At 38.4% G+C, this 24,911-nt stretch overlaps 1 protein-coding gene across 13 annotated transcripts in view; it reads right to left on the minus strand.

Annotated features, from left to right (window-relative positions):
- DNM3 (dynamin 3) overlaps positions 1-24,911 on the minus strand; it is a 576,940-nt gene that overhangs the window by 286,139 nt on the left and 265,890 nt on the right. For all 13 annotated transcript variants that reach the window (XM_031012314.3, XM_055377773.2, XM_063710835.1 and 10 more), the window contains one exon: positions 1,436-1,549. In XM_031012314.3, the coding sequence (XP_030868174.1) occupies positions 1,436-1,549 (114 nt within the window). The remainder of the gene's footprint in view (positions 1-1,435; positions 1,550-24,911) is intronic.

A 24,911-nucleotide genomic window follows, 5' to 3' on the forward strand; every position in this document is an offset into this window, starting at 1 on the left:
AACTGAGAAAGGTCCCAAGGTTTACACGTATTTAAATGCACATAAATTATCATCTAAATCCTTGGAGGGAAAATATATCTAATAGAAATACCTTATTACAACTGAACAACAAAGAAGATCATCTATTTAGTGATTTTTACATCTAGGGAAGTGTCTCTGAGCTCCTCAAGCTATGTTAAAACTAGAGCTTCCCACAGAATGACAGAGATAGCTAAGCAGCCAGCACAGGAAAGAAACCATTGCTAACGCTCATACTATCACAGTGACCAAATCTACTTTTGACTATGGTCAATGACATAAAAATTTAAATACAAGCTCTTAAATAGCATTTTGTTTGGAAATTTCTATAGGATTTCATTTCCCTTATTGCAGAAAGTTTAGTGGCAATCAACCAATCATTCAATATTTTTCAACACACTATTACACACAGATCTCCTGAGAAATGAAAAGTGCTATATAAGACATGAAACTTTTCCTCCAAGGAATGACAAAGGCACCCTGTAATGCTTTCAAAAGATGTCAGGCCAAGATAGGAAAAACTTTTAACTTTGAAACACATGCCCTTCGTGGCCACATGAAATTGAGAATCTCACCTGTACATAGTTTTGCTATCACAGAGTATCCTTATCTAATGTTTGCATGCCGCATTATAAGTACCAAAAAATTATCAGGTCAGACCAGGGCTATTAAAAATTTCAAGACATAGTTTAATTTCTATCTGTGCTCCCTCACATTTAATGGTATCAATTTCTAGCACTTAAGTGGTTCTGTAAGACTAATATGAGTTTTTTGTTTGCACTTTTATAGCTATCAAATTTAAATGAGTTGTAAGTCACAGGACCAAAATTATTAACATCTAACATGAACCAGAACACTATAATTACCATAATTCATGCTTTTACATAGATATCAAATTCTCAAAGAACAAAATTTGTATAAACAATGATCTGAGACTCACTTGAAGACTAGCGATGTGGACGTTCTTAAAAGCCTTTCATTTGAGACAGATGTCACAGGAACAATTCCAACATGCTTTATTAACTCTGCATCAATATTATTAATTTCACTCTTAAAATGTTCTATTACCTTGGGTCCTTCAACACTTTCTTTAACGAAAATTGTTTTCACTGTACCAGTACATTGACATGATTATAAAGAAGGAGGTTTTCAACTTTGACGCCTACCTCCATTTCTTCAGGTAAGCAAACATATGGTTACAGCAAAGAAATAAACAAAAAGAAAAAGAAATTTGGGCGAATATTGTAAAATTTTAAATCTATAAGAAAATAATAGTGCTTTTTAAAACAAACATTCCAAGCTTAATCTCACTGAAAGAGAACCACTGGTGTCTCAAAATTTCATAGTATAATAATATCAGTTAATTTAAAATGAGAAATACTTTAACGAGAAAACTTTATCACTCTCTGTGACTTACCTCATCATCTTTATACCAGGACAAGCTTTCCGCAGTAAGGACGAACCAGTATCCCTTCGAGCCGCCTTTCATGATGCCAATGTTGCTGATGGTGAGCCACCCCTTGCGAATCACCTACGAAAAAGCAGAAATCAGCAGAGGTGTTTAGTTTAACAGAAGCCAATGGAGATTAGATGTCTTGGACTAAGAAGTTAAAAACAAGATATTAATTGCAACAAAAATAGTATTTTCCCTCCAAACTCAACTTCCATTGAGTTATTCAAGAGAATTTATCTTCCAAAAGTGCAGATGAGTGAAGGGAAGTCTCTCCTGTCAATGAATGGAATAAAAATCTCAGACTTGTCGATGGTTGAAGTGGAGTGACTGAAACAAGAATGAAGTGAGGCAAACTAATAGACTGTGTCAGGCCGACTTATGGCATTGTTGCTACAATTAAAACATATTTAGTTGACTGGATGAACAATAGACTCTCCATATCCACTGTCCCTTCCCCACTTCCAGCCTACTGGCCCATTTGTTTGCCTAGTTTGCAGCCCATTAGGATTTCCACCAGAGACCAGCCAGCAAATGATGAAAAGAAGAAACTCAATTCAATCAGTTAGCCCCTTGTTAGCCCTAAATAATGCTGACTGAAGGAGAAAGATAAAGTAATAAACTAAAATGAAAAGTTTGGAGTTTTTAATAGTCTTAATTTATAATTTGAACAGCATATTGTAAAATTTTAAATCTATGAAGTTTAAATCTTCTGGTTGTTCTCTACCATATTACAAAACATGTAGCATCTTCATAAAATTTTTTAAACAGGTTTTAAGTTTTAAAATATTAACAACTTGGATTATAGATTTAACAGAAATTATTTATAGATAAGTATTTATATAATTTAAGGAAAAATGTGAGGTTCTTTCCCCCTCAGAGTTATTGTGAAGTTAAATTCTGTTATCCAGAGGGCATCATTTACCATGTCCTCTATACAAGATAATTTTGTTGTCATAGAACTAGAAATGAAATACTAAATGCAATTGGATGATATTGTTCTAAGGTCAAAAACTGTCCTACACTGAAATTCCTCAATATGTTGACATCCTGAAATGTTTAAAAATTACTTATTGAAAAACTAATGAATGTAAGCTACTAAAGGAAGATGAAAATACCCTAATAATCAGATTTCATTTTTATATTGCTATTAACTTTTCCTGTTGAAGAAGGAAGGCCAATCCCAGAGAAAATTATGGAATAGACCACGGTTCTCATCACCGCCTTCCAAGCCTCTCTCCATATTTCCAGCCCCTGTCGCTCTTGATTCCCTGTTTCAGCATTGCCTTGGTGCCCAATTTCCATTTCAGTGTGCTGTTGCTTTTATAACCCCATTTAGCATCCCTCTCCAGTCTGGGCTAATGCACTTTTCTCCACGGCTTTTTAACTCTCTACTTCACAAAGAACAGACTAATACTCAAAGTATAGTGATAGTATAGTATAGTGATATAGTTTAGCTATGTCCCCACCCAAATCTCATCTTAACTTTTAACTCCCACAATTCCCATGTGTCGTGGGAGGAAACTGGTGGGAGGTAACTGAATTATGGGGGCAGATCTTTCCTGCACTGTTCTCGTGATAGTAAATGAGTCTCACAAGATCTGATGGAATAAAAATGGAAGTTTCCCTGCACAAGCTCTCTTTTTGTCTGCTGCCATCCATGTAAGACGTGACTTGCCCCTCTTTGCCTTCCACCATGATTGTGAGGCCTCCCCAGCCATGTGGAACTGTAAGTCCATTAAACCTCTTTTTCTTTTTCTTCCCAGTCTCAGGTATGTCTTTATCAGCAGCATGAAGACAGACAAATAAGTATGGTTTCTACCAGTTATATTATAATCATTCAAATACTTTATAAAAATACAGATTCCTGGGCCACCTACCATTCCAAATGAATGAGAATGTATATATATGAAACCCAAAAATCTACATTTAAATATGTTGCCAAGGTGATTCTTATTCACAATGAAGCTTGAAGCCCATGCAGGCACACATACAATCAAACTTTATTTTCCATAGAGTAAATGATCACATCTATTTAATAGTTTTGAGTAAGAAGGAGCTGGTTAAATTATTTCACACTAAGACCATTACCCACCCTACCAGGGCTTACAAGTAGCATGCTAATCATACCACTCAATGAAAATATACTAGTTATTTCATTTTATCAGAGATGCAGAGGAAGGGTGCTGGCATCAGTATGTATAATAAATAAATATTAAATATGAATCTGAGCTTTCTTATTTTCTCATTAAAACTACATATCAGTAGATATCTTACTATAGTACCTGCATTTCAATGGATCTTGCATGCTCCCTGGAACAGAGAAACTAGGTTATAAAAGCCATTGCAATAATCCAAGTGAAATATGGCCAGGATATGAATTAAAGCCATGATGTATAAAGTTAAAAGGAAATGAACCTACTGAAGAAATATCTAGGAGGTAAAATCAACAGGATTTATGAGTGAATGAGAGTGGGATTAGTGAGGGGGAAAGACTGAAGTAGGTGATAGTGTAGCCGGTAGCCACTAACCACATATGGTGGTTGAGCCCTATTGACTAGTTTCCATTAAGATGTGCCATAAGTGTTCAAATAAACACTGAATTTTGAAAACTTAATACAAAAAATAATGTCAAATATCTCATTAATTTAAAACAATTATTGCATGTCAAAATGTATTTTACATATATTGGGCTAAATAAAATTTATTGTAAAAATTAATTTCATCTGTTTCCTTTTGTTTTTTAATGTGGCTACCAGAAATTTTTTAATTACATATGTAGCTTACATTATATTTTTATTGAACTGTGTGCTGTTTTAGAATGATTCTGAAACTATCGCAGCTACCAACTTTTAAAACCAACCATTCTAAAATTCAGAAGGAATAGAGGAAGAAGACCCAGTTTGGGAAAGTGGAGGAGTTGACAAATTCAGCAAAGGCTATGCTGACTTTGAGGTAGCTGTAGGAAACACAGATGGAGTGTGATCTGACCTCTGAAGCAAAAGGAAGAGATTAGGATGGAGGTATAAACTTGCAAGTCCTCAGCACAAACACTGGTAGCGGTAAAACTCCAAGCAAAATAGCAGTGGTTCAAGATGGAATCCTCGGGGAAATATCAACATTTCAGAGGTAGTCACAAGAGTCTGTAAAGGAATGTCAGAGAAACAAAAGCAATAAGATCGTGGAAGCCAAAGCCAAGGTGAATTTCAAGGAGTGTGAGGTTGGAAGTGTCAAATTCAGCAAGAAAGGGATATGACAGTACAATGCAGACATCACAGTGTCTTTAGCTATGCCAGTGTGGTGGTGGGACAAGGAGTCAGAGTTCTTTGGGTTGAAAAGTGAACGGGAAACAAGAAATGGAGACAGTGACTGGAGAGAGCTCTTCCCAGAGGAAGGTGGAAGACCGTTAAAACCAGAATAGGTCACAGGGTCAAAGGAGGTGATGGTAGTGATAGCTGTTTGGTTTTAGGTTTCTTTCTTTCTCTCTTTCCTTTCTTTCTTTCTTTAGCATGGGCAACAATTGAGCACATTTATTGATTCATAATTAGTAGAGAGGGCCGAGCATGGTGCTGACACCTGTAATCCTAGCACTTTGGGAGGCTGAGGTGGGTGTATCACGAGGTCAGGGGATCGAGACCATCCTGGATAACATGGTGAAACCCTATTTCTACAAAAAATACAAAAAATTAGCCCAGCATGGTGGCGGGTGCCTGTAGTCCCAAGCTACTCGGGAGGCTGACGTAGGAGAATCACTCGAACACAGGAGGCAGAGGTTGCAGTGAGCCAAGATCGCACCACTGTACTCCCGCCTGGGCAACAGAGAGAGACTCTGCCTCAATAATAATAATAATAATAATAATAATAAGAAGAAGAAGAAGAAGAAGAAGAAGAAGAAGAAGTAGTAGTAGTAGAGAGTAAGAGGTTGGCGATACAATAAAGAGGATACAAGGACAAAGATAGGAGTGGATAACATGAACAGCAAAGAGAAGGGTCTAGCCTTGAACAGGAATAAAGCTGCCTCATCTTGTGAGGCCGAGGAGGTTGAGAGAGTAAGGGTGGACGTAAGTCCTTCGCGAGGAGCAGAGTAGGAGGTTTAGGAAGGTTATATTTGATCTTTCCATTTCTGTTGACAAAGCAGACAAAATTATCTGGGAGAGTGACAGTATGAAGTTGGAAGGGAGGCTTGAAGGTAGTGATATTGAGGCAACCAGTAGTTGAGTGAGAGTGGGTACAACTAGAATTCATTTTCTTAAATGGCTGAAAGCTGAGAACAAAGAACAAACTTGCAGGGACACAATCAGCGTAGTTGTGTTCTCTTTTCCAGCAGCACTTTGCACACCTGATGTAGAAAATAAGATGATAAATGGGAATTGATCCAGGGTTCTGAGTTTCTGAATCCGGGTGACCTAAGTACAGAAGTGTAATGATGTTGAAGGTTTTAGGCAAGAGAGTAATTCAGGTGATCATCCATTCAATCTAGGTCAAGCAGAGAAATAAGGTCAGGAGGTGCCACTGGAGAGGTAGAAAATGAGAAGATAAAAGGAATAAGAGTCCAATGAAGTCAAAAAAAAAAAAAAAAAAAAGCAGGTACCGTGTAAACAAAGACAAGAATGGAGTTTTCAGAGTTTAAGCTGATGTGATGCTAAATAAATTGCCTGATCTTACTGGCACCATTAGATTCATTCCTCAAAGATGCACCACTATTTCTAGAAGCATTTAATGTTGTAGCTGAAAAGGATATTTATTAAACATCATTTAGTCCAGTGGATTTAGTCAACTGAGCTACAGGACAATTATGTTACTAATAACAATTAAAATTTTCAAAGAATGGACATACAAATAATTAGAATATATTTAAGATTATCCCTATGACATTATATCACTTGCAATGCAATATGCTTTCTAATTTGAACGGAAAAAGAAGATTACAGATGCCATGTTGTGAAGAAACATGACCCACATCTCTTACCAGGTACCCATGGAAGTGAGTTCAGCACTGGATGCTGTCAGCAATTAAGCTGCCATCATAAAAAGGTTAAGAAGCAGTAATCCAATCCCAGCCCTTTCTTTTACAATAAAGGAAGCACATTTGCCACAAATGGACTTGTTTTTCTGATAACAATCGGCTCAAAATAGGATTTTAGAAAGAACAATTCCTAATGCACTTTTCACTAAGGAATTGAAGGAGAGAAGCTGCAAAATCAAAGTAAAACAATGGAATGAGATAAGAAAAGGCAGACATTCAGGAAAAATGGTCAGACCACAAGGAGTAAGACCAATAAGGGGAAATTAATAAAAAGGAAAGTAAGTGGGAACAGAAGTCAACGACTAAATAAAATTTGAAAAGAATGCCAAGACAAATAGGATTAGTGGTAGAAGCCCTTCACAGAGAAAGAGAAAATATAAAATGTTAATTTTATATTCAAATTTAAAACTACCAAAATAAATCTATTAATGTTCACTACAACAGCCACTTACATCTTCTTAGTATTTGAACATCAAATTCTGTTTTGAGTATTTGAGTAAACAAGAACAAGCAAACCCATAATTACATGACTAGAAAGGACCTTGAGGGCTAAAAGGGCATGTTCTCATTTGTTCAGCAGGAGACAAACTGTTTTTTTTAAATTTATTGCCCATAAATATCACCCAAGCTTCTTTTGCCAAATAGGAAAACTTTGAAAGCAACTGCAAGACTAGCAATGGGAAGAGTGGAACAGCCCAGCCTCTTCTCTTGGTGATTAGCCTACCCTAAGAGAATATGTGTTCTGTTAGTTTCCTCCATGCTATGAGAAAACAGATTTTGTCAAGGTCAGCAAAACCTGTATGTTACGGGTAAGTTCAGACCCCAACATCTGGCTGACATACTGGATCATAAAATCAATACAGAGACAAGGAATAAAATCATGGGAAGACAAAAGTACATGTGGAAGACTTCTAGTGTGGCCAAGGTCTTGAACCCTGTGAGCAGGGGGTTTGACCTTGATCTCACTTATGGTCAACCATGCAAGTTTTTTTCAGCTATGCAGCTGTCTTTTTTTTTAACTGCTGCAGCCTAGATAAAGGTTATAATCCATGCACCGTTAGATAGTTTGATCTTGGTAGATTACAAAAGCTTATACCTAGGCTTTCTCAGTAGATAAGCAGCTGCTTCTATAAAGGTAGTTCACATACCTTGGAGCCTACCTGGCCAAATGCTGGGGAGCTGCATGGGCTCCTCGAAGGCAATGGACAGTCCAGTCACCCAGTTGGTTAGGAAAGATCTACCTTTGCGAGCACAGGCATCCTCAGGATACAGGTTACTTGTCCTTGAATTTGGCTAGCAGACTCGTTTCTAAGGCATGCCTGAGACAGGGATTTAACTATAGGGAACAGAGTCTTCCCATTTACAGGCCTGGCAGGCCTCGAGAGGTGAACTAAATTTCCTAATTTTATACTATAAGGTAGCTGAGGTCTGTACATACCACAATGCACTCTATAGGTTCTAGTGTTAACCTGTTAGAGCCAGGCCTAGGAAGGAAGGGTTAGATCAGCTGCCATCAGTGCCATTCTGTGCTCTGGGCCAGGGCAAGAAGGGAACTGTGGAAAGCTAACCTTAACTGGTGTGGCTTATTTACAGACTTAAGGGTCTCTCCCACCCCACTCACTCTTCTCCTAAGCACACGCTTTCCAGCTGGCTCTGGATTAATGAGATAGAGGGGAGAATGTCTCCTCAGGAAGCCTAGGCTTCTTAGACCAGTAAATTTTGTAACAGGAGGCAGGAGGAGAAATGCAAAGGAAAAAGGAAAGTAAAAATTAGGAGGTTTTGATTTGCTGTATGGAAAAGGAAGGCAACTGAAAAATATCCTGGTGGGTAACTGGAGCTGTGGTCCCTGCAAATTCCTGAATTTTGCAATAGACAGCCATGTTTCAAGTGTCCTTCTCCAAGAGTATGCACATAGATGGCTTTCCCCCTTGACGGTAAATGCATGGTGGCAAAGCTAACTTCTTAAAAACACCTTTGGGAATGTAATTCTTGAACTTTTGTATCTAGGAACTTCACAGTAGGAGAGGATTCATATTCACATTGAGGAGGGGGCTCACAAAATTCCCATGTCTAGTTTGTTGATATTTTATTATTAATGTATATTAATTATTTCATTTGATCATTGCAGAATTTCTGATAAGCTATAGAAACAGCATGTCTGAACGTAATTTGAAACAAGAAATAAGGAGCAAACATGTAACCTTGTACATAGGCTGGCCTTGAAGTGGACTCTACAAATGCACTGCTTTGACCCCTTTCAGAACCTTCTGTCCACTAGTGGTGCTAAGAGGATGCCCATAGGAGCCATGATTAGCTTTGGGGGAGTGATATCAAGAAGGTAGAAGCAGAACTGATAGAGCTTTGACTTCTTACCTCAAAGAGGGATAGCCACAGCCCTGGTTGGCCACCAGAATAAGGATTAAACTCAATGGAATAAAAGGTGGGAGAAGATGGAGCAATACCACTGAGGGTTGAGGAATGGAGAGGCACTCTTGTTGTTTCCTCACTCAGTCCTCCCCAGGAGGAGTAAAGTGACTTCTCACATTGATCTGGATGGACAAACAGGGAATTGTAGTCCTGGGCCTATCTTTCTGCCATTCTTGCCCCCATTCATCAAGGGAACTCGCCTGCCCACAGAGGGTGTATGCTCTAACAGTGGAAGGAAGGGGGTCATGCCTGCAGTTTTCAGGGACAAGTTCAATTCAGGAAAGTGTTCAAAAGTCTCTCTCACCTAAGACACTTATCAGTCAGTCATCCAGTATTTCCTGAATGCCTATGATGGATCAGGCACTGTGCCAGGTGCCCTGGCCCCAGAAACACAAGTGAGGGCCACCACAAATATGCCCAGGTGTGACTTGTAAGTGGCCAGCTGTATGGTAGAAAATAGATTTTCACATCTGATGAACTAATGCTATGACAGGGATAAAGAAGTTGTGAAAACAAGAAAATAAGATGAAGTATATATGAAGGGATTTAAAGAATAGTGAAATTGAGACACAAAATAATAAAATATTTGATGAAAGATTGTTTTTCTTTGTTTTCAAGACTCTACAAGACTCTACAAAATCAATTGTTACTAATACGAATGAATTGGCTAAGTGACTTTTTTACATTTGGATGTTACTTCCTGGTTTTAACCTTCTAGGAAACGAGAGTTTCCTAAGTATCTAAAATAGGCAAAGAATATAATAATTTGACTCCATTTTTAGAAATTCAGGAATAGTAACAATGGCTAACATTTACTAAATATTACTCGGTGCCAAGCACTATGCTAAGAGCTTCACACACATTATTTCTTTTAATCCACATAATAATTCTATGAGGGAAGGAACATTTTCCTCCCTGATAGGCGAGGAAAATGAGATTGTACTTCTATTTAACCGACAAATCCATGTTTGTAATAAACAGGTCTTCCTTGTAGGAGCTTCCGCACTGTTTGCCATTTTACTCCAATTTGCAGAGCACGCTTAGAGGATTCAGCAGTTGAATAAAACAAAACCTCTCTAGTGGACTGATTTCAGAGCCCCCACCCTTAACGCACACACATACAAGGATGTTGGCTACAGTATGGCATCTAATGACAAGCAATTGGAAGCAACCCATTTTCCTAACAGGAAACTGATTAACAGGTTGTGGCATAATCCTCTGATGTTAAATTAAGCTAAACAAAAATGCCTAGTACATGATGTGAGAAAAATATTTTTGCCAGGGTGTGCTAATAGTGGGCAGGACCCTAGAGTCAGACTATCTGGGATTGGCTCCTGGTTTCAATAGTTGCTGCCTGGGTGACACTGGGTCAGTTAAAGGGAACAAACTCCCTTTGCTTCAATTTCTTCATAGGTAACATGGAATAATAATAATACCTATAATGTAGAGTTGTTATGAGAATCATATGAGTTAATATATGTAAAGGATTTAGACTAATACCTATTAGTATTATATGTATGCTATTATTTCAGTTATATTTGTTATTGTAAGGACAGGGAAAAAATTGTAATATATATCAAAATGTTACCTATGATTGAAACTTGACGGTAAAACACAAAGTTCTATTTATTTCCTCCTTCCATTTCCCTGTATTTTTCCTGTTTTCCTATAATACTCATGTTATTAAAAAAGTAAGTTGGCATCACATTATTGCTTGTTTAAAAGAGGCAATTTCTTGAGATTCCCTTTAATGTATAATGAACACAGCATGTTGGAAAAAACTGAAACAGATTATAAGCAACCTAGTAGTGAAATAACCTAACAGCACAACACAAAAAGAAAGCATTCTGAAGTAGTATATGGGAAATCACTGTGATGAAAGAAGTCTGACTGTTTTAAATAAGGAACTGACTGGATTGACTGAAAACATTAATAGTGTTCAATAAAAACTGATTGAAAATAAGGAACCAATATTTAATATTCATATCAAACCCCCGCTTTTTAAAATACAGCTGCCAAAAAATTAATAACTTTCTGTTTCCCTGGTTCCTCTGTAAATCCCAACCCCTACCTAATAACACAGGCGTAAGTTTAAATTGTAACCAACTAACAAAGATTTTATAAATTAAAGAGAACTCCAAGTTACTGTTTCACAAAAGAACTTCATCATGCAACTGAAGGAGTCCCTTTCTCACTTTTTTCTGGACTTCCCAAATCTACAATGACTATGTCTACAGTGCCTTCATCATCGTCTACTCATTCTGCCCTGCAAAAGCACCAGAAACCTCTTCTCACTGAGCTTCGCTTCCAAAACATTAGCCCATGCTCACATAATGAGGGCATTTTTTATGCCTCTGGTGGGTTACTAGGCTTCTGCACTATCTTGATTCTTAAAATTATTTCTAAAGATTTTTTTCTCTTCTTATTGCTTCCCAGAATTTGCTCAAATGCCTGCACATGCATTGTTTCTGCCACATGTACAGTTATTTCTAAGAGTTCACTAAGAGTGAGCTGTTTATTCTCAGAGTTTACTCACCTAAACCACTATAAGATCCAGGCCATTAACCATGATGAAAATCAGGGCTCTAGTTTTTTTCACTTTTTTCCTGTGTCTCTTTTCCATGTGCAGAGCTTCCTTTGAAGTTAATAGGCCCTCCATGTGGAAGGGATTCCAAATGATACAAAACAGAATGAGAACTAAGCCTGTCATCTATTTCTCACATTCAAGGACAAAAATATGCACACATGAGGAAAAAATACCTCATAATTATCAAGGCCTGAATAAAATGTGGATGTTTACTAAAAATAATCCAGAGAGCTTATTTAACAGAGGAAGAAAAAAAACACGTTAGTAAATATTTATTAATGATTTAATAGAAAGTTAGTGAGCACCTTAGAGGTGTCAGAGAGCACACTGGAAATACAAGAATAAACCAAGGAAACAGTAACACACACACACAAAGACACAGTCCCCAACCTTCATGGAGCTTATAGACAAGTGAGAGAATAGGCACTAAACAAAGCCTCACACAGATAAATGTAAAATTATAACTCTGCTTGGTGCTGCCAAGAAGTGGTTCCTTACATGAACAGTGCTCTCACCTGCACCGGGTATAAGAAAAGGCATACTTAAAGTATTCAGCACTTGAGCTGAAATCTGAAGGATGTGTGGGGCAGGAATGGGAGAGGGAGAGGCAAACTCAGTGTGGCCATTCTACCTAAAGCAAGAGTGAGCCTCCTACCAGGCGTGCCTGGAGGAGCAAACAACACTTAGTCATGTAATTTATGTGAAGAAATTTGGTCCTTATCCTGAGAGAAATGGGAAGCCTTTCAAGTGTTTAAAGTAGGGTAACAATATGAGATTTTGATATGGTTTGGCTCTGTCCCCATGCAAATTTCATCTTGAATTGTAGCTCCCATAATTCCCACATGTCATGGGAGGGACTCAGTGGGAGGTAATTGAATCATGAGGGGTGGGTCTTTCCCATGCTGTTCTCCTGATAGTGAATAAGTCTCATGAGATCTGATGGTTTTATAAAGGGGAGGTCCCCTACACATGCTCTCTCTTGCCTGCCACCATGTGACTTTGCACCTCATTTGCCTTCTATCATGATTGTGAAGGCCTCCCCAGCCACGTAGAACATGAGTCCATTAAACCTCTTTTTCTTTGTAATTTACCAAGTCTCAAGTATGTCTTTATCAGCAGTGTGAGAACAGACTAATACATATCTGCACATGAAAAGTTCTCTTCTAGCTCTGGGTTGGTGAAGAGATTCGAGAGAGGAAAAAGGATACAGGGTGATTGATAGTTGACTATTGCAGAATCCTACATTATAAATGATGATAACTTTGACCAAAGTTTTAGAAATGAACATATGGAGAAGTGGACAGATTTGAAGAATATTTAGGAAGAGAAGTTAGTATGACAGTGGTAAATTGGATATGGAAGATGAGAGAGAAAGGGGTGGCGAAGATGACTCCCAAGGTCTACGTTTAAGAAACTAAACAGACTGTTGAGGCACATTCATGGACAGAGAGTAGGAGGACTATGTTTAGGGAGTGGAGGAGTCATAAGTTCAGTCTGGGCATGTCAAAATGTGAACATGTGAAATAGATCATTGGCTGTAAAGATGTCTGAATCAGATGTGCAAATTTGTGAATTGTTGTTTGCAGGTGTAAATAAAACTGTGGGTGTGAAAAAAATGACTTAAAATAAGCATTTGAGTGAGAAGAGAAGAGGGCCCAGGACTGAGGAAAGCCAATGTGCAATGTCTGGGAGGAGAGGATGGACCCATGAAGGAAACCGAGGCAGGGCTAGAAGAGAGAAAGAACAGAGAATACTACAGAAATGAATGAAAGAGAATGTCTCGATAAGATGAAAGGATTGAAAGGTCAAAAGTAAAGGTGAAAGGATTGAAAGGTCAAAGGTCAAATGCCACTGTAAGGTCAAACGTAAAATTTTTTTCACTGGTTTTAAGGTTACTGAAGAGAGAATATTAAAAATATTTAACAACTGGCCAGGTGTGGTGGCTCACGCCTGTAATCCTAGCACTTTGGGAGACTGCGGCGGGCGGACCACGTGACGTCAGGAGTTCGAGACCAGCCTCACCAATATGGATAAACCCCATCTCTACTAAAAATACAAAATTAACTGGGTGTGGTGGTGCATGCCTGTAATCCCAGCTACTCAGGAGGCTGAGGCAGGAGAATCGCTTGAACCCGGGAGGCGGAGGTTGTGGTGAGCCAAGATTGCTCCATTGCACTCCAGCCTGGGCAACAAGAGTGAAACTCTGTCTCAAAAAAAAAAAAAAAAAAAAAAATTAACAACTAGTATGACATCAGCCTGACCAATCCCCAAAGGTGATGGGGTCACAGTGCTAAAGCAGGGTACCAAAGGCTCCCTTCTGTGCCAGGACTTTGTCTTTAATCTCTGGACAGAGGGGAGGATTGAGGGACTCAGAGAGGAGCTTCAGCATCTCTGATGAGAGATAGGCACTTGCAGGAGCAGCCAGCTGTGACTGGTCTGAAAGCATTAAATATGAGAAAAACCACTCTGGCTCTCCTGATGCCTGCTGGCTGGGAAACGTCACTAAGAGTTGTTGCTGTGGCTTGACGGAGATGGGGAGCTCCAGAGTGGAACGGGTGGGTGACAGAGGTGAAATTTTCCCATGTAAGTCTGATTTCATATGGTGAATCAATACTTTCTCAGCATCTTCCAGATGCAGAAAAAAAAATCTTCCAAAATTGCAAAAGAAGAAAAAAAAAAAAACAAGAATTGGCCAATGAAGAAAACATATCAAACAGAGAATCAGTTTTAAAAGACTTCCTGGAAATTTTGGTCCCTACAGGGAAGCAACAAGATGTGCTATCATTCAATCATTCAAATTAAAGCTATAGAGCAATTTATCAATGTCAAGTAATGAGAATGGCTGACAAATTTTAAGGTTTTGGGTTCCTAAGACATTCTAGAAAAATTTATTTACCCTATTATACCTCTGAAAAAGAGTACCAATAGTATTACTAAGGAGATGCTCACACACTCAGGTATTAAATAAGTGTTGGTAGCCAATCCTTCATAGAGAACCCACTACCATAAATACTGATGTTCTAGGGAAAAATGCATGCATGTATCTAATGTGGAATCCTAGTTTTAAATCTCTTCCAATGTGAAGGAATCAAGGACCTTCCTTCCTCACCTTTGATTGTTCTGTGGATTTTGGCAGTGCAGGATGTGAGGATATAGACACCATTAAGCAAATAGCTGTGGGTAACTGGGGCTTTCACCTTGTGCAAGCCACAAACATACTTTCCTGTCAGTTTGGTTAGCCCTGTGCACTTTAGTCTTGAGGTCCCGAGGAGTGGCTTACCAACTCCCCTGTTCAGTGCCACAATCTCTTATGTATGACCCAGTTGTCTTTCTTCCTACCAAGCAAGAGAACACACTTCACAACTTCTAACTTGCCCTTATGTACCACTACCTTTTTCAGTGCTTCTAAGGATTTACCTGCCAGTAATTACTAGGGGTCAAAATAAAAGAGCTCATTCCTAAAACAACCTCTTTCTCCTCTCTCCACTTCAAATACAATTCAGCTTTCAGAGAAAGATTAAAGATGATACTTGTGGGACCCTGATTCACTATTAGTCCATTTTCACACTGATGATAAAGACATTCCTAAGACTAGGACGAAAAAGAGGTTTAAATGGACTTACAGTTCCACATGGCTGGGAAGGCCTCAGAATCATGGTGGGAGATGAAAGGCACTTCTTACATGGTGGCTGCGAGAAAAAAATGAGGAAGAAGCAAAAGCAGAAACCCCTGATAAACCCATCAGATTTTGAGAGACTTACTCACTATCATGAGAATAGGATGGGAAAGACTGGCCCCAATGATTCAATTACCTCCCCCTGGGTCCCTCCCACCACACGTGGGAATTCTGAGAGATACAATTCAGGGTGAGATTTGCATGGAGACACAGTCAAACCATATCAGTCACAAAGACTAAATATAAGAGCCATGCACATTTAAAAAAAAATGCCACCATTCTGGTATTCTAAAATAGAGAGAGGGCTTAGGCCTCAGTGAAGACTTTTTTTTTTTTTTTTTTTGAGATGGAGTTTTGCTCTTGTTGCCCAGGCTGGAGTGCAGTGGCATGATCTCAGCTCACCACAACGTCTGCCTCCTAGGTTCAAGCGATTCTCCTGTCTCAGCCTCCCAAGTAGCTGGGATTACAAGCATGCACCACCACGCCTGGCTAATTTTGTATTTTTAGTAGAGACAGGGTTTCTCTATGTTGGTTAGGCTGGTCTCAAACTCCCAACCTCAGGTGATCCACCCACCTCAGCCTCTCAAAGTGATGGGAATACAAGCGGGAACCACCATGTCCGGCCCAGTGAAGACTTTTAAGTAACTGATGGGGTTGAGGCAGGGTTTCTCAAAGTATGTTCTAAGAAATGCTATTTAAGAGAGACATTCCATGAAAAAAGTTTTCATGACTAAAAAAGTTATGAAATTCCTGCAATACCATACGGTCTTCTCTCACGTACACAATGCACATTCTTCTATTAAAAATGCTGAGAAGTATCAAGATAAACACACCTTTTAACTTTGCTTACCAACTCCAAGTTTGACCATGAAGCCCTTTTTTAATATCCCAAAGTGTTCCAGATGTACTTCCAAAAACAGTTGGTTCATAGAGCTGAGGTGGCTACCCTTGAGAATACAGGGTCCTCAGCTATGGGAGAAAGAAGGGAATCTCCATTGGAGCTTTGCTTCTCCTCTGCCTTTCCCTGTTCCCCCTCCCCAACACCACCTGTCCACTCCATGCTGGACTGGCTTTGGATTCTCACCAAATGTGGAATGTGAGAAAAGAATACTGGATAGGGACTGTCTCAGAAAACAACCAGGTCTACAGCAGTGCAAGGAAATAGGGGGATGATGAGTGCAGAAGTCAGTGAACAAGGGAAGCAAAGAGCAGGCATGTGAGAACCTCCTGTAGGGTCTCTTTAGAATCATCATATGTGTGTGAAAAAGACACATCCATCCAGACAGAATGCCATCCACAGGCAGCACAATACAAGAACAAGATAATGACACAAATTGAAAAAGGGGAAGATGCATGTAGGTATGCTTCTTCCTACAGCTTCTGATATACACAATCCAACAAGAAAGAACTGATATTTCATTAATATTATCAGAACACAATTTATTTACATAGCAAGTGCTACTTTTTTAGAGCCAAAGATAAGCCGAGTCTAGATATTAGCCAGAGATAGAAGATCCATCCATCCATCCATCCGTTGAATAGATGGTTATTGAATACTTACTATGTTAATTGAGTACCTATTTTTTTTTTATTCTAGGCACTAGAACTTATATTCTCCAGTTGGGGTAGGGTTGTGGGTAGAGTTCAGCAATAGACAATAAACATATAATTATATACCTGGAGATGATAAATACTGTGAAAAAACAAAGCAATCTAAGTGAGATAATGCATGCTCTTGGTTTATGTTGGAGAGAAAATGATGTTTTTTCACTTAATCAGGAAAGGCCTCTTCAATAAAATAACATTTCAGCAGAGACCTGAAGGAATTTAAAGAGCATGTGGATTGTGTTGGTGTAACAGGATGGTGGAGGGGAATGAATTCTGGGAAGAGGGAACAGTGAGTAAGTACAAAAGTCCTGAGGCAGGAACACCAAGGAAGCCAATTGCCTGATCCCAGTGAGTGAGAGGGGGAGGAGCCTTAGGAACTTGGATCAGAGAGGCTGGAGGAGATGGATCCCATAGACCTTAACAGTCATTGGAGACCTTTAGATTTGATTCTCAGTAGGATGGAAATCACTAGAGGGTTTTGAACAGGGAAGTAATATGATCTCACTGTTTTAAAGAATGCTTTCTGGCTGCTGAGGGGAGAGACTCACAAGAGAAAGAGGAGAAGCAGCAGGGAGGCCAATAACCCAGGTGAGAGATGATGGAGCTTTGAGCAGGGTGGTGGTAATGGGCAGAGAGAGAAGTGGTCAGATTCCAGATGACAGGATTTGCTATTGGAAAGATGTGGTATGAGAGGGGAAAAAAGGAATGAGAGCTCTCTGCAGGACTAGATGCCATGCCCTTGGAAGACAGGAATACTATCTAACACCTTTCTATCTCCAGCACAAAATATACAACCTGCACTTTTTTTGTTACTGTGGTGTGGACAGACTCCCAGACAATGAAAAGACTGTATGCTTCATATGGATACAAATGTAAGGTAAACAATCTGTTTCTTTCATTGGTATATTCTCTTGAGAAGATGAAGATAATTTTGATGGGGATAATTTTAGTGTCATTTCTTAATCAAATATTTTCATCCTGCCAACATTTTTAACATCTTTATCATAGTTACTAGATAGTACATGGCATGATGATTATAAAAGATAAAATTCTGGACTGACTTCAAGATGCCCGTAGCCTCACACGTGGCATAAAACTTATGCATACTGTAAAATAAGCAACACTCCCATGGAGGTAGCAAGTCTCCAGGGTCATCTACACCCAGCTCCATCCCTCTAGAGCATGATCCTTAACCTCTCGGAGCCTCAATCTTCCCATCCATAAATGAGGATAGTAGTACCTACTGTTGGAGGACAAATGAGAATGCACAGAGCACTAAACAGTACTTGTAACCATTACTCCAGAATATAGCATTATATAAGTAAGTGTTAGTACAGGGAACAAAAGGCACAAGTGCATGGAAGAGGAAAGGATCTCATTCATTAGATAAATTGGGATACCTTATTTCCTTTGTACTCTTGCCTAATTGCTGGGTAGGGCAGGTACATAAGTATATAGAATCTTAGAGATTCCGTAATGGAAGAACCTTTATGAAGAGTATGAAACAGGTAGAAGTGATCACCTACATCTCAATATCCACAATAAAAACAGAAAGCGTCTTAGAACACCCAGCCTAATCTCTTTCCACCCTTTGCCACATGTTTCAGCTGCACTGGCTATCTTTTGGTTTCTACAACATGCAAGTTCTTTCTAGTCCTTGCTGTGCCTTCTGGCAAGACTCTACCTTCTGACCTTTGCATGGTTAGCCACAACTTGTCATGCAGAACTCACCTTATACCATCCCTCTTCAGAGAGGCTCTCCTATTACCTCTCTCCACACTGCCCTTCCATCTTCACTTTTCCTCATAGCAACCAATTTTAATTCTCTACACTGAAAATATGTACAATTTCTTCTTGCTCATTTGTCTTTTTGTTGTTCATTTTCTGTCTTTTCCACCACTAAAATATAAGCTTCATGAGAGAGTGAGAACTTAATCTGTCTTATTTACCACCCCACCCCCAGAAGAGTGTCTGGCATCGATTCAATAAATAGGAAATTAAATCAGGAAATAATGTCAAAATCCCTTTTCTAGGCAGTAGGCAGTATTATTTGCCTCTTTGCATCAGATTGTTTAAGAAGAAAAGACACTCACAATAAATTTATGATTGAGATTGGCCTATCAGGGAATTAAAATGTGATTGACAGCACAAAAGGGATAACTCACAGCTGATGCCACACGATGCAGGATGTGCTGTAAAATTTTGTGTAAACGCTTTGGGCACTTTTGTCAAGACCAATTTTTGATGCCAGGAAAGTAAAAATTTACGTTAAGAAAACATGGACTTCCTGAGTTTTTTTTTTTTTTTTTTGAGACGGAGTTTTGCTCTTGTTGCCCAGGCTGGAGTGCAATGGCGCAATCTCAGCTCTCCGCAACCTCCGCCCCCCAGGTTCAAGTGATTCTCCTGCCTCAGCCTCCCAAGTAGCTGGGATTACAGGCACCCGCCACCAGGCCCGACTAATTTTTTTGTATTTCTAGTAGAGATGGGGTTTCACCATGTCGGCCAGGCTGATCTCGAACTCCGACTTCCTGAGTTTCTTTGAGTACATCTGTTCCTTAATTGTAAAAAAGAAGGGGAGTGCCAGAAAGAGCTAATAATAGCATATCCCCTTATAGAATTGTGGTGAAAACTAAATGAGGGAATCCATAGAACAGGGCCTCACACATAGCAGGAAGTTAAGGAATGTTAACGTTACCAAGATAAAATTTAAAATAACAGTGGTCATTCTTGGAGTTTATTTTCTGAATGTAATTTTTTACTTCTTTCCAATTTGATTTTCTCATCTCATTAAGACAAATCTTTCACTAAGGAAACCCTATTTACCTTTAATTATCAAACTATACTTTCAGTAAATACCCCACATTCAGTAAATAAATAAGGCATTAATTATAACCCTGAGGACTACTTTAAACCGCTAACGTTATTAAATTAGAGGAGCCATGAGAACTACTGGTTAAGTTAAAGTTTACTGGTACAATTCTGAGAATTCAAAAGGACAACTTTATTAATTGCAATAATAAAAATGGTTGCTAACCCTTAATGAATATTTACTATAAGCAGTGTGCACTTCACATGGATGTCTCACTAATCTTCTCAACAACCCTATGAGATTCACACTGCTCTTCCTCTTTTATCTTTGAACACTGTGAGGCATAGAGCGACTCAACCTTATGATGTGAATGATTCAGCTTACAAGTGGCAAGTGGTGCCCCAAACTCATCTCAAGCTCCAGGCCTATGCTATTAAATGCTCCCCTCTGTTTTCAGGGATAAAAAGACAGATATCACTACAGATTTTTATCACTGGAAAAAAATTAACCTTTGACATTCAGGAATTGGTTATGTTTTCATGAATGGCACATACTGGAAAATGGAAAGACTGAAGAGGTTCAGGGCCAGAGTCACTGTGATGAAAGAATCACTCAGATTTAAGAGTCAAAAGAGTACCAATGAGTGGAAAGGGCCAAGACTTTATAGTTGATCCCTAGCTCCACCATATTAGTCACGTGGCCTTGGAGAAACCAGAGTGGAAGCAAACAATTGCGAGCCCCAGTGCTGGTGCTGGACTTCATGAGTTTAAATCCTAGCTCTACCACATACTACATGTGTCACCCCAGACAAGTTATCCAACCTCTCTGTGCCCCAGTTACCTCAGTCATGAAACCATTGCTACCCAGACCATAAGGTCGTTGTGAAGATTAAGGAAAATAATGAATGTCAAGTGCTTACCACAAGGCTGGTATGTAAGAAATGCTTAATCATATCAGCTATTTTTATTATTATCCATCAAAATGAAGATAAGAGTATATGCTCTGCAAGGTTATTTTGAAGAACAAAGCACCTAACACACTGCCTGATATAAAACACCCATGCAATAAATTATAGCTATTATGATTATTAAAATATTAAATATTCCAGAGAATGACAGGTAGAAGTATAAACACGTAGAGCAGTTTCTGGGCAATCCTTCCAAAAGAATCTTCTGGTATGCAATATGGACATCATCACCAACAAAAGATCTCGTGACACCTTTGTAGTCAATGAAGTTTTATAATTTGTCCTTTGCAAAACCCTTAAATGGCTAAATTGAAAGGCCCTTAAATGGCTAAATTGAAAGCAACATTCTAAGATTAAAAAAAAAAGGAGTCCATCTATTATACTATTTTAACAAATAAAGAAGCTCTGGTAGCCCATGTGGCTCTCTTTCTTCTATCTACTCTGTTCACTATCTGAGTTTAGCACTTACATCACCTTGTTTTGAATTACTCGCCACTGTGTTTGCTGTGCTCCCATTTTCCCAATAAGATTACAGCTTATTCGTTCAAAGCATAGACTTTCTGGGCTTTTAGGTCAGTTCTGCCATTTACTAGCTATGTGAACTTAGGCAACTTACTTAATATAGCCAAGTCTCATTTATTGTCAACTAAGAATTGGAACTAATAATCCTAAATTCAAATAGATTTTGTAAATACTAAGTGAGATGAATGTATATAAAGTACTCAATAGAATGTCTGGCATCAGTGAAGGGCTGATATTATTATCAAGTAGAGATCAACTGTGCTTTATACTCCTTTGGAATACCAAATACTTTTACCTTCCCTAGATCACAGATTAGTCAATAAATTATTGGTACCATGGTTCTAAATCAAGGGCAATATCAACACCAAGGGCTACTGTAAACATGTAGCAGTCTTATTGTATTGTCACAATGTCTGGGAGGTCAAGGATGATAAAGGAAAATCTCCCCCATCTAAAGCAACAATAGCATCTGCTAGGGTTTTAATATAAGTCATAATTCAGTGGTTTGCTCTAATTGTTAATCAAGCTTAAATCAGTTTCTTTATTAGATTAGAATTTACTATGTTCAGAATCATATTTCAGAGCTACACGTATTTAATTTAATTTTATTTTTTTGAGACAAGGTCTCATTCTGTCACTCAGGCTGGAGTGCCCTGGCACAATTTCAGCTTACTGCAACCTCGATCTCCCCGGCTCAGGTGATCCTTCCACATTAGCCTCCTGAGTAGCTGACACTAAAGGCGCATGCCACCTTGTCCAGCTAATTTTTGTATCTTTCGTAGAGACAGGATTTTGTCATGTTGCCCAGGCTTGTCTTCAACTCCTGGGCTCAAGCAATCCACCTGCCTCACCCTTTCAAAGTGCTAGGATTACAGGCATGACCCACTGCACCCAAACTACATGTAATAATTGTTGTGGTGACATATTTATTTAGATGGAAAACTGAAATAGTCAGTCAAACCTGAAATGACAATTAAATTTAAAATACCTTTTTTCCTTTGAATGACAGAAAGTAATGTCCAAAATTAATAAGCAGCTTTAATATATTTTAGAGTCTCCCTTTTGGATGTTAATGTCACAGTTTGAGTCATTATTTTATAGAACATTTATGTAGCTGGTGATTTAATTTCAGATTTTAAAATATTTAATTCTTTCATTCAACAGTTACTTGTTGGATATTTATAAGCAGATTCTATGTTAGACACACAGAATATGGCAGTGAAAATGGCAACTACTGTCCCTGATCTAACTAAGCATATAGTCAAATTGGGGAGATGGACATTAAATAAGTAGATATACAAAACTGGGGTGAGAGGAGTATGTATTTCTATGGGAACATGCAGTTGAGGACTGAAAATAGTGTAGAAGTCCGGAAAAGTACTCCTAAGAAAGTGCTATTTAAACTGATAAATGAAATGATGTTTTGGCAATAATGGAAAAGAAGAACAGGGAAAGAGCCTGAGCTATTGAAGCTGACTGGAGACCTGGAACACAGAATTCAGGAGTGTCAGGGGCAAGAGAAGGAACAGGGAGAAAAGAGGGAATGAATAATGAATGTTAGAACTTTATCTTATATGTAAAGGAGTATTTCTGAATGGTTGAAAGCTGAGGAGTAACAGGTTCAGAATTTTTTTTGTTTGCACCAAAACAAAACAAAGAACAACACATTAACTGTTTGACTTGTTTGTAATTTCAGCAGAATGTTTCAGGGTAGGGTGTTGGAGCTCCTGGTTAAAGTCAGTCTTTTAATTATTTGTGGATTTTAATTACCCATATTCTTCCCAAGCTGCTTAATGATGGCTAACTGAAAATTGGGTGTAATTCAAGATACTCCAGGAGGAAACTTAATAAAGTAAAGTATGTAACAGATGAATTCCTGATTTCCATTGAAAACTAAAGAACATATAAGTAACAGGCATTCTGATTTCTGATGGGAAATGGAGAGGCCCTGGTAAATATCAGTCATCCAGAGCAGCTATTTTGTTAATCCCGTAAACTAGTTGCAGATGTTGGCTCAAACAGCGAGGCTTTGCATCTGTAATTTTAAAATTGTCTCATATTTCTAAAACCTGACTCTGCATGCACCGGAAATCAGTGACATGAATTATGAACTCCAGGAAGAGGAGACGCACAAGAAATGCCAGAAGTGATAGGAGATAATATTTGGAGCAGTGGTCAGGCTATGTGCACAGGATGAGTGAAGGATGACATGGTTCCTTCCTCCAGGACATGGATCCTGCAACCAGGCATTTGAAAATGAAATGCTGCAAGTGGATGTACCAAACAAGAGGAAGTCATTTATAGATAGTTGAGTTCCCAAAAACAAATCCTCCTTTTCCCTTTTCCTCCTCCACTTTTTACAGCAGGTCAACAGGAAGAACAGAGTTGCTGGAAAAGAAAAAGATGTTTGAACAGAATAAAATATATATGCTAAAAATTCCATAGCTTTATTAAGAAAATCAGTTTTAGTAGACTAGGTAAGGAAACAATAAAATGACTCAATATTAAACTAAAGTTTTTGTTATAATCGTACTTTCTTATAAAAGACAAAAGTCAATTGAGACTCAAATTAAAACTTAGAAAAGGGGCTGGAGATGGTGAAACTCCATAAAGAATTCATATTATAGTGCAAACAAATAATAATTATAGGCATTAGAAATTGTTTAAATTATGATGACTATATTTAGTATTAATATTTTTATTTCCCAAGCTTATTTTATTTTTGTTCACCATTTCCAAAGTAGTTCTCCATCCAGGCAGTACAAATGGTCACACAGCTAATAATCTGCCCACAGGGGCCATCCATCACAGGCTAAGTGTGTAAATAACCTTACCAAGAATCAGGACAAAAACTTCAGCCAATTATTTGGTAAGGCAAGTGTACAGTGCAAAGCTTCAAGGAACTGAGGTTCAATTATAAAACCAGGACACTCATTTCCTGGATAGGGAACATTCATCCCATATAATTCAACCTAATGGAATTCCCTGGGGTGGGGAATGGATTGGTTGCTGAGTCAAAGAAATTTCATAGTAACTTTGGGAGTAAGACATTTCATTCCCTAATTAGTGAATGCTCCACGTTTACATTTTTTCAAGAGATTATCTCTTAAATTTTACTTATTTTCTGCACTTACATAATTAGAAAATATATATTGCTAGGCAAATAAACCATTTTGCTCTTTCCAGAATTATTCAGATACATCTGAGACCTGCATTAACTCTTTCAAGCTACTAAGACTACTCCAATTAAATCACAATCTTGCTGTACCATGCAAATTACTCCCAAGGGAAAGTAAAAATGGTTCCACAGAAGCTATAAGAGACTTGGTCATTGCAAATGTCTGAGGGAAAAAAGAAAAGGAGGGACTTCACTAAGGGGTGGGGGATTTATGGCAAATGGAATTTTGAACTGACATGTAGAGCTACTATATGATAAATCTGAGACCCTAAGATTAGAAGACATATACATATCTGAGGAGGAAAAAAAAAGTAAGATTGTTCTCGAATAGGATTATCCAATTACAAAACAAAATTTTAAAATTTATGATAAAATGTCCTGATATGCCCTGGCATTTAGGTACCTTGACACCGAGACTTAAGATACAGCAGAGTCCTGAGTGAGAATGGAGACCAGAAGGTTAACCACCGGGTACCTCCTGCCTGACTGCTCTGATCAACATAAGCTTTCTTTTTTATGAATACATAATACAGGACTCCTTGAAATATCTTAAGAATGTAAAGATGTCTCATATTTTGTGGAATATTCTGACTCAGGAAAAATTCTGTAATGTTATTGCACTGAATGTGAAAAGATTCGTGCT

The sequence above is a fragment of the Gorilla gorilla genome, chromosome 1 (assembly GCF_029281585.2).
Source record: "Gorilla gorilla gorilla isolate KB3781 chromosome 1, NHGRI_mGorGor1-v2.1_pri, whole genome shotgun sequence".
NCBI classification, from domain to species: domain Eukaryota; kingdom Metazoa; phylum Chordata; class Mammalia; order Primates; family Hominidae; genus Gorilla; species Gorilla gorilla.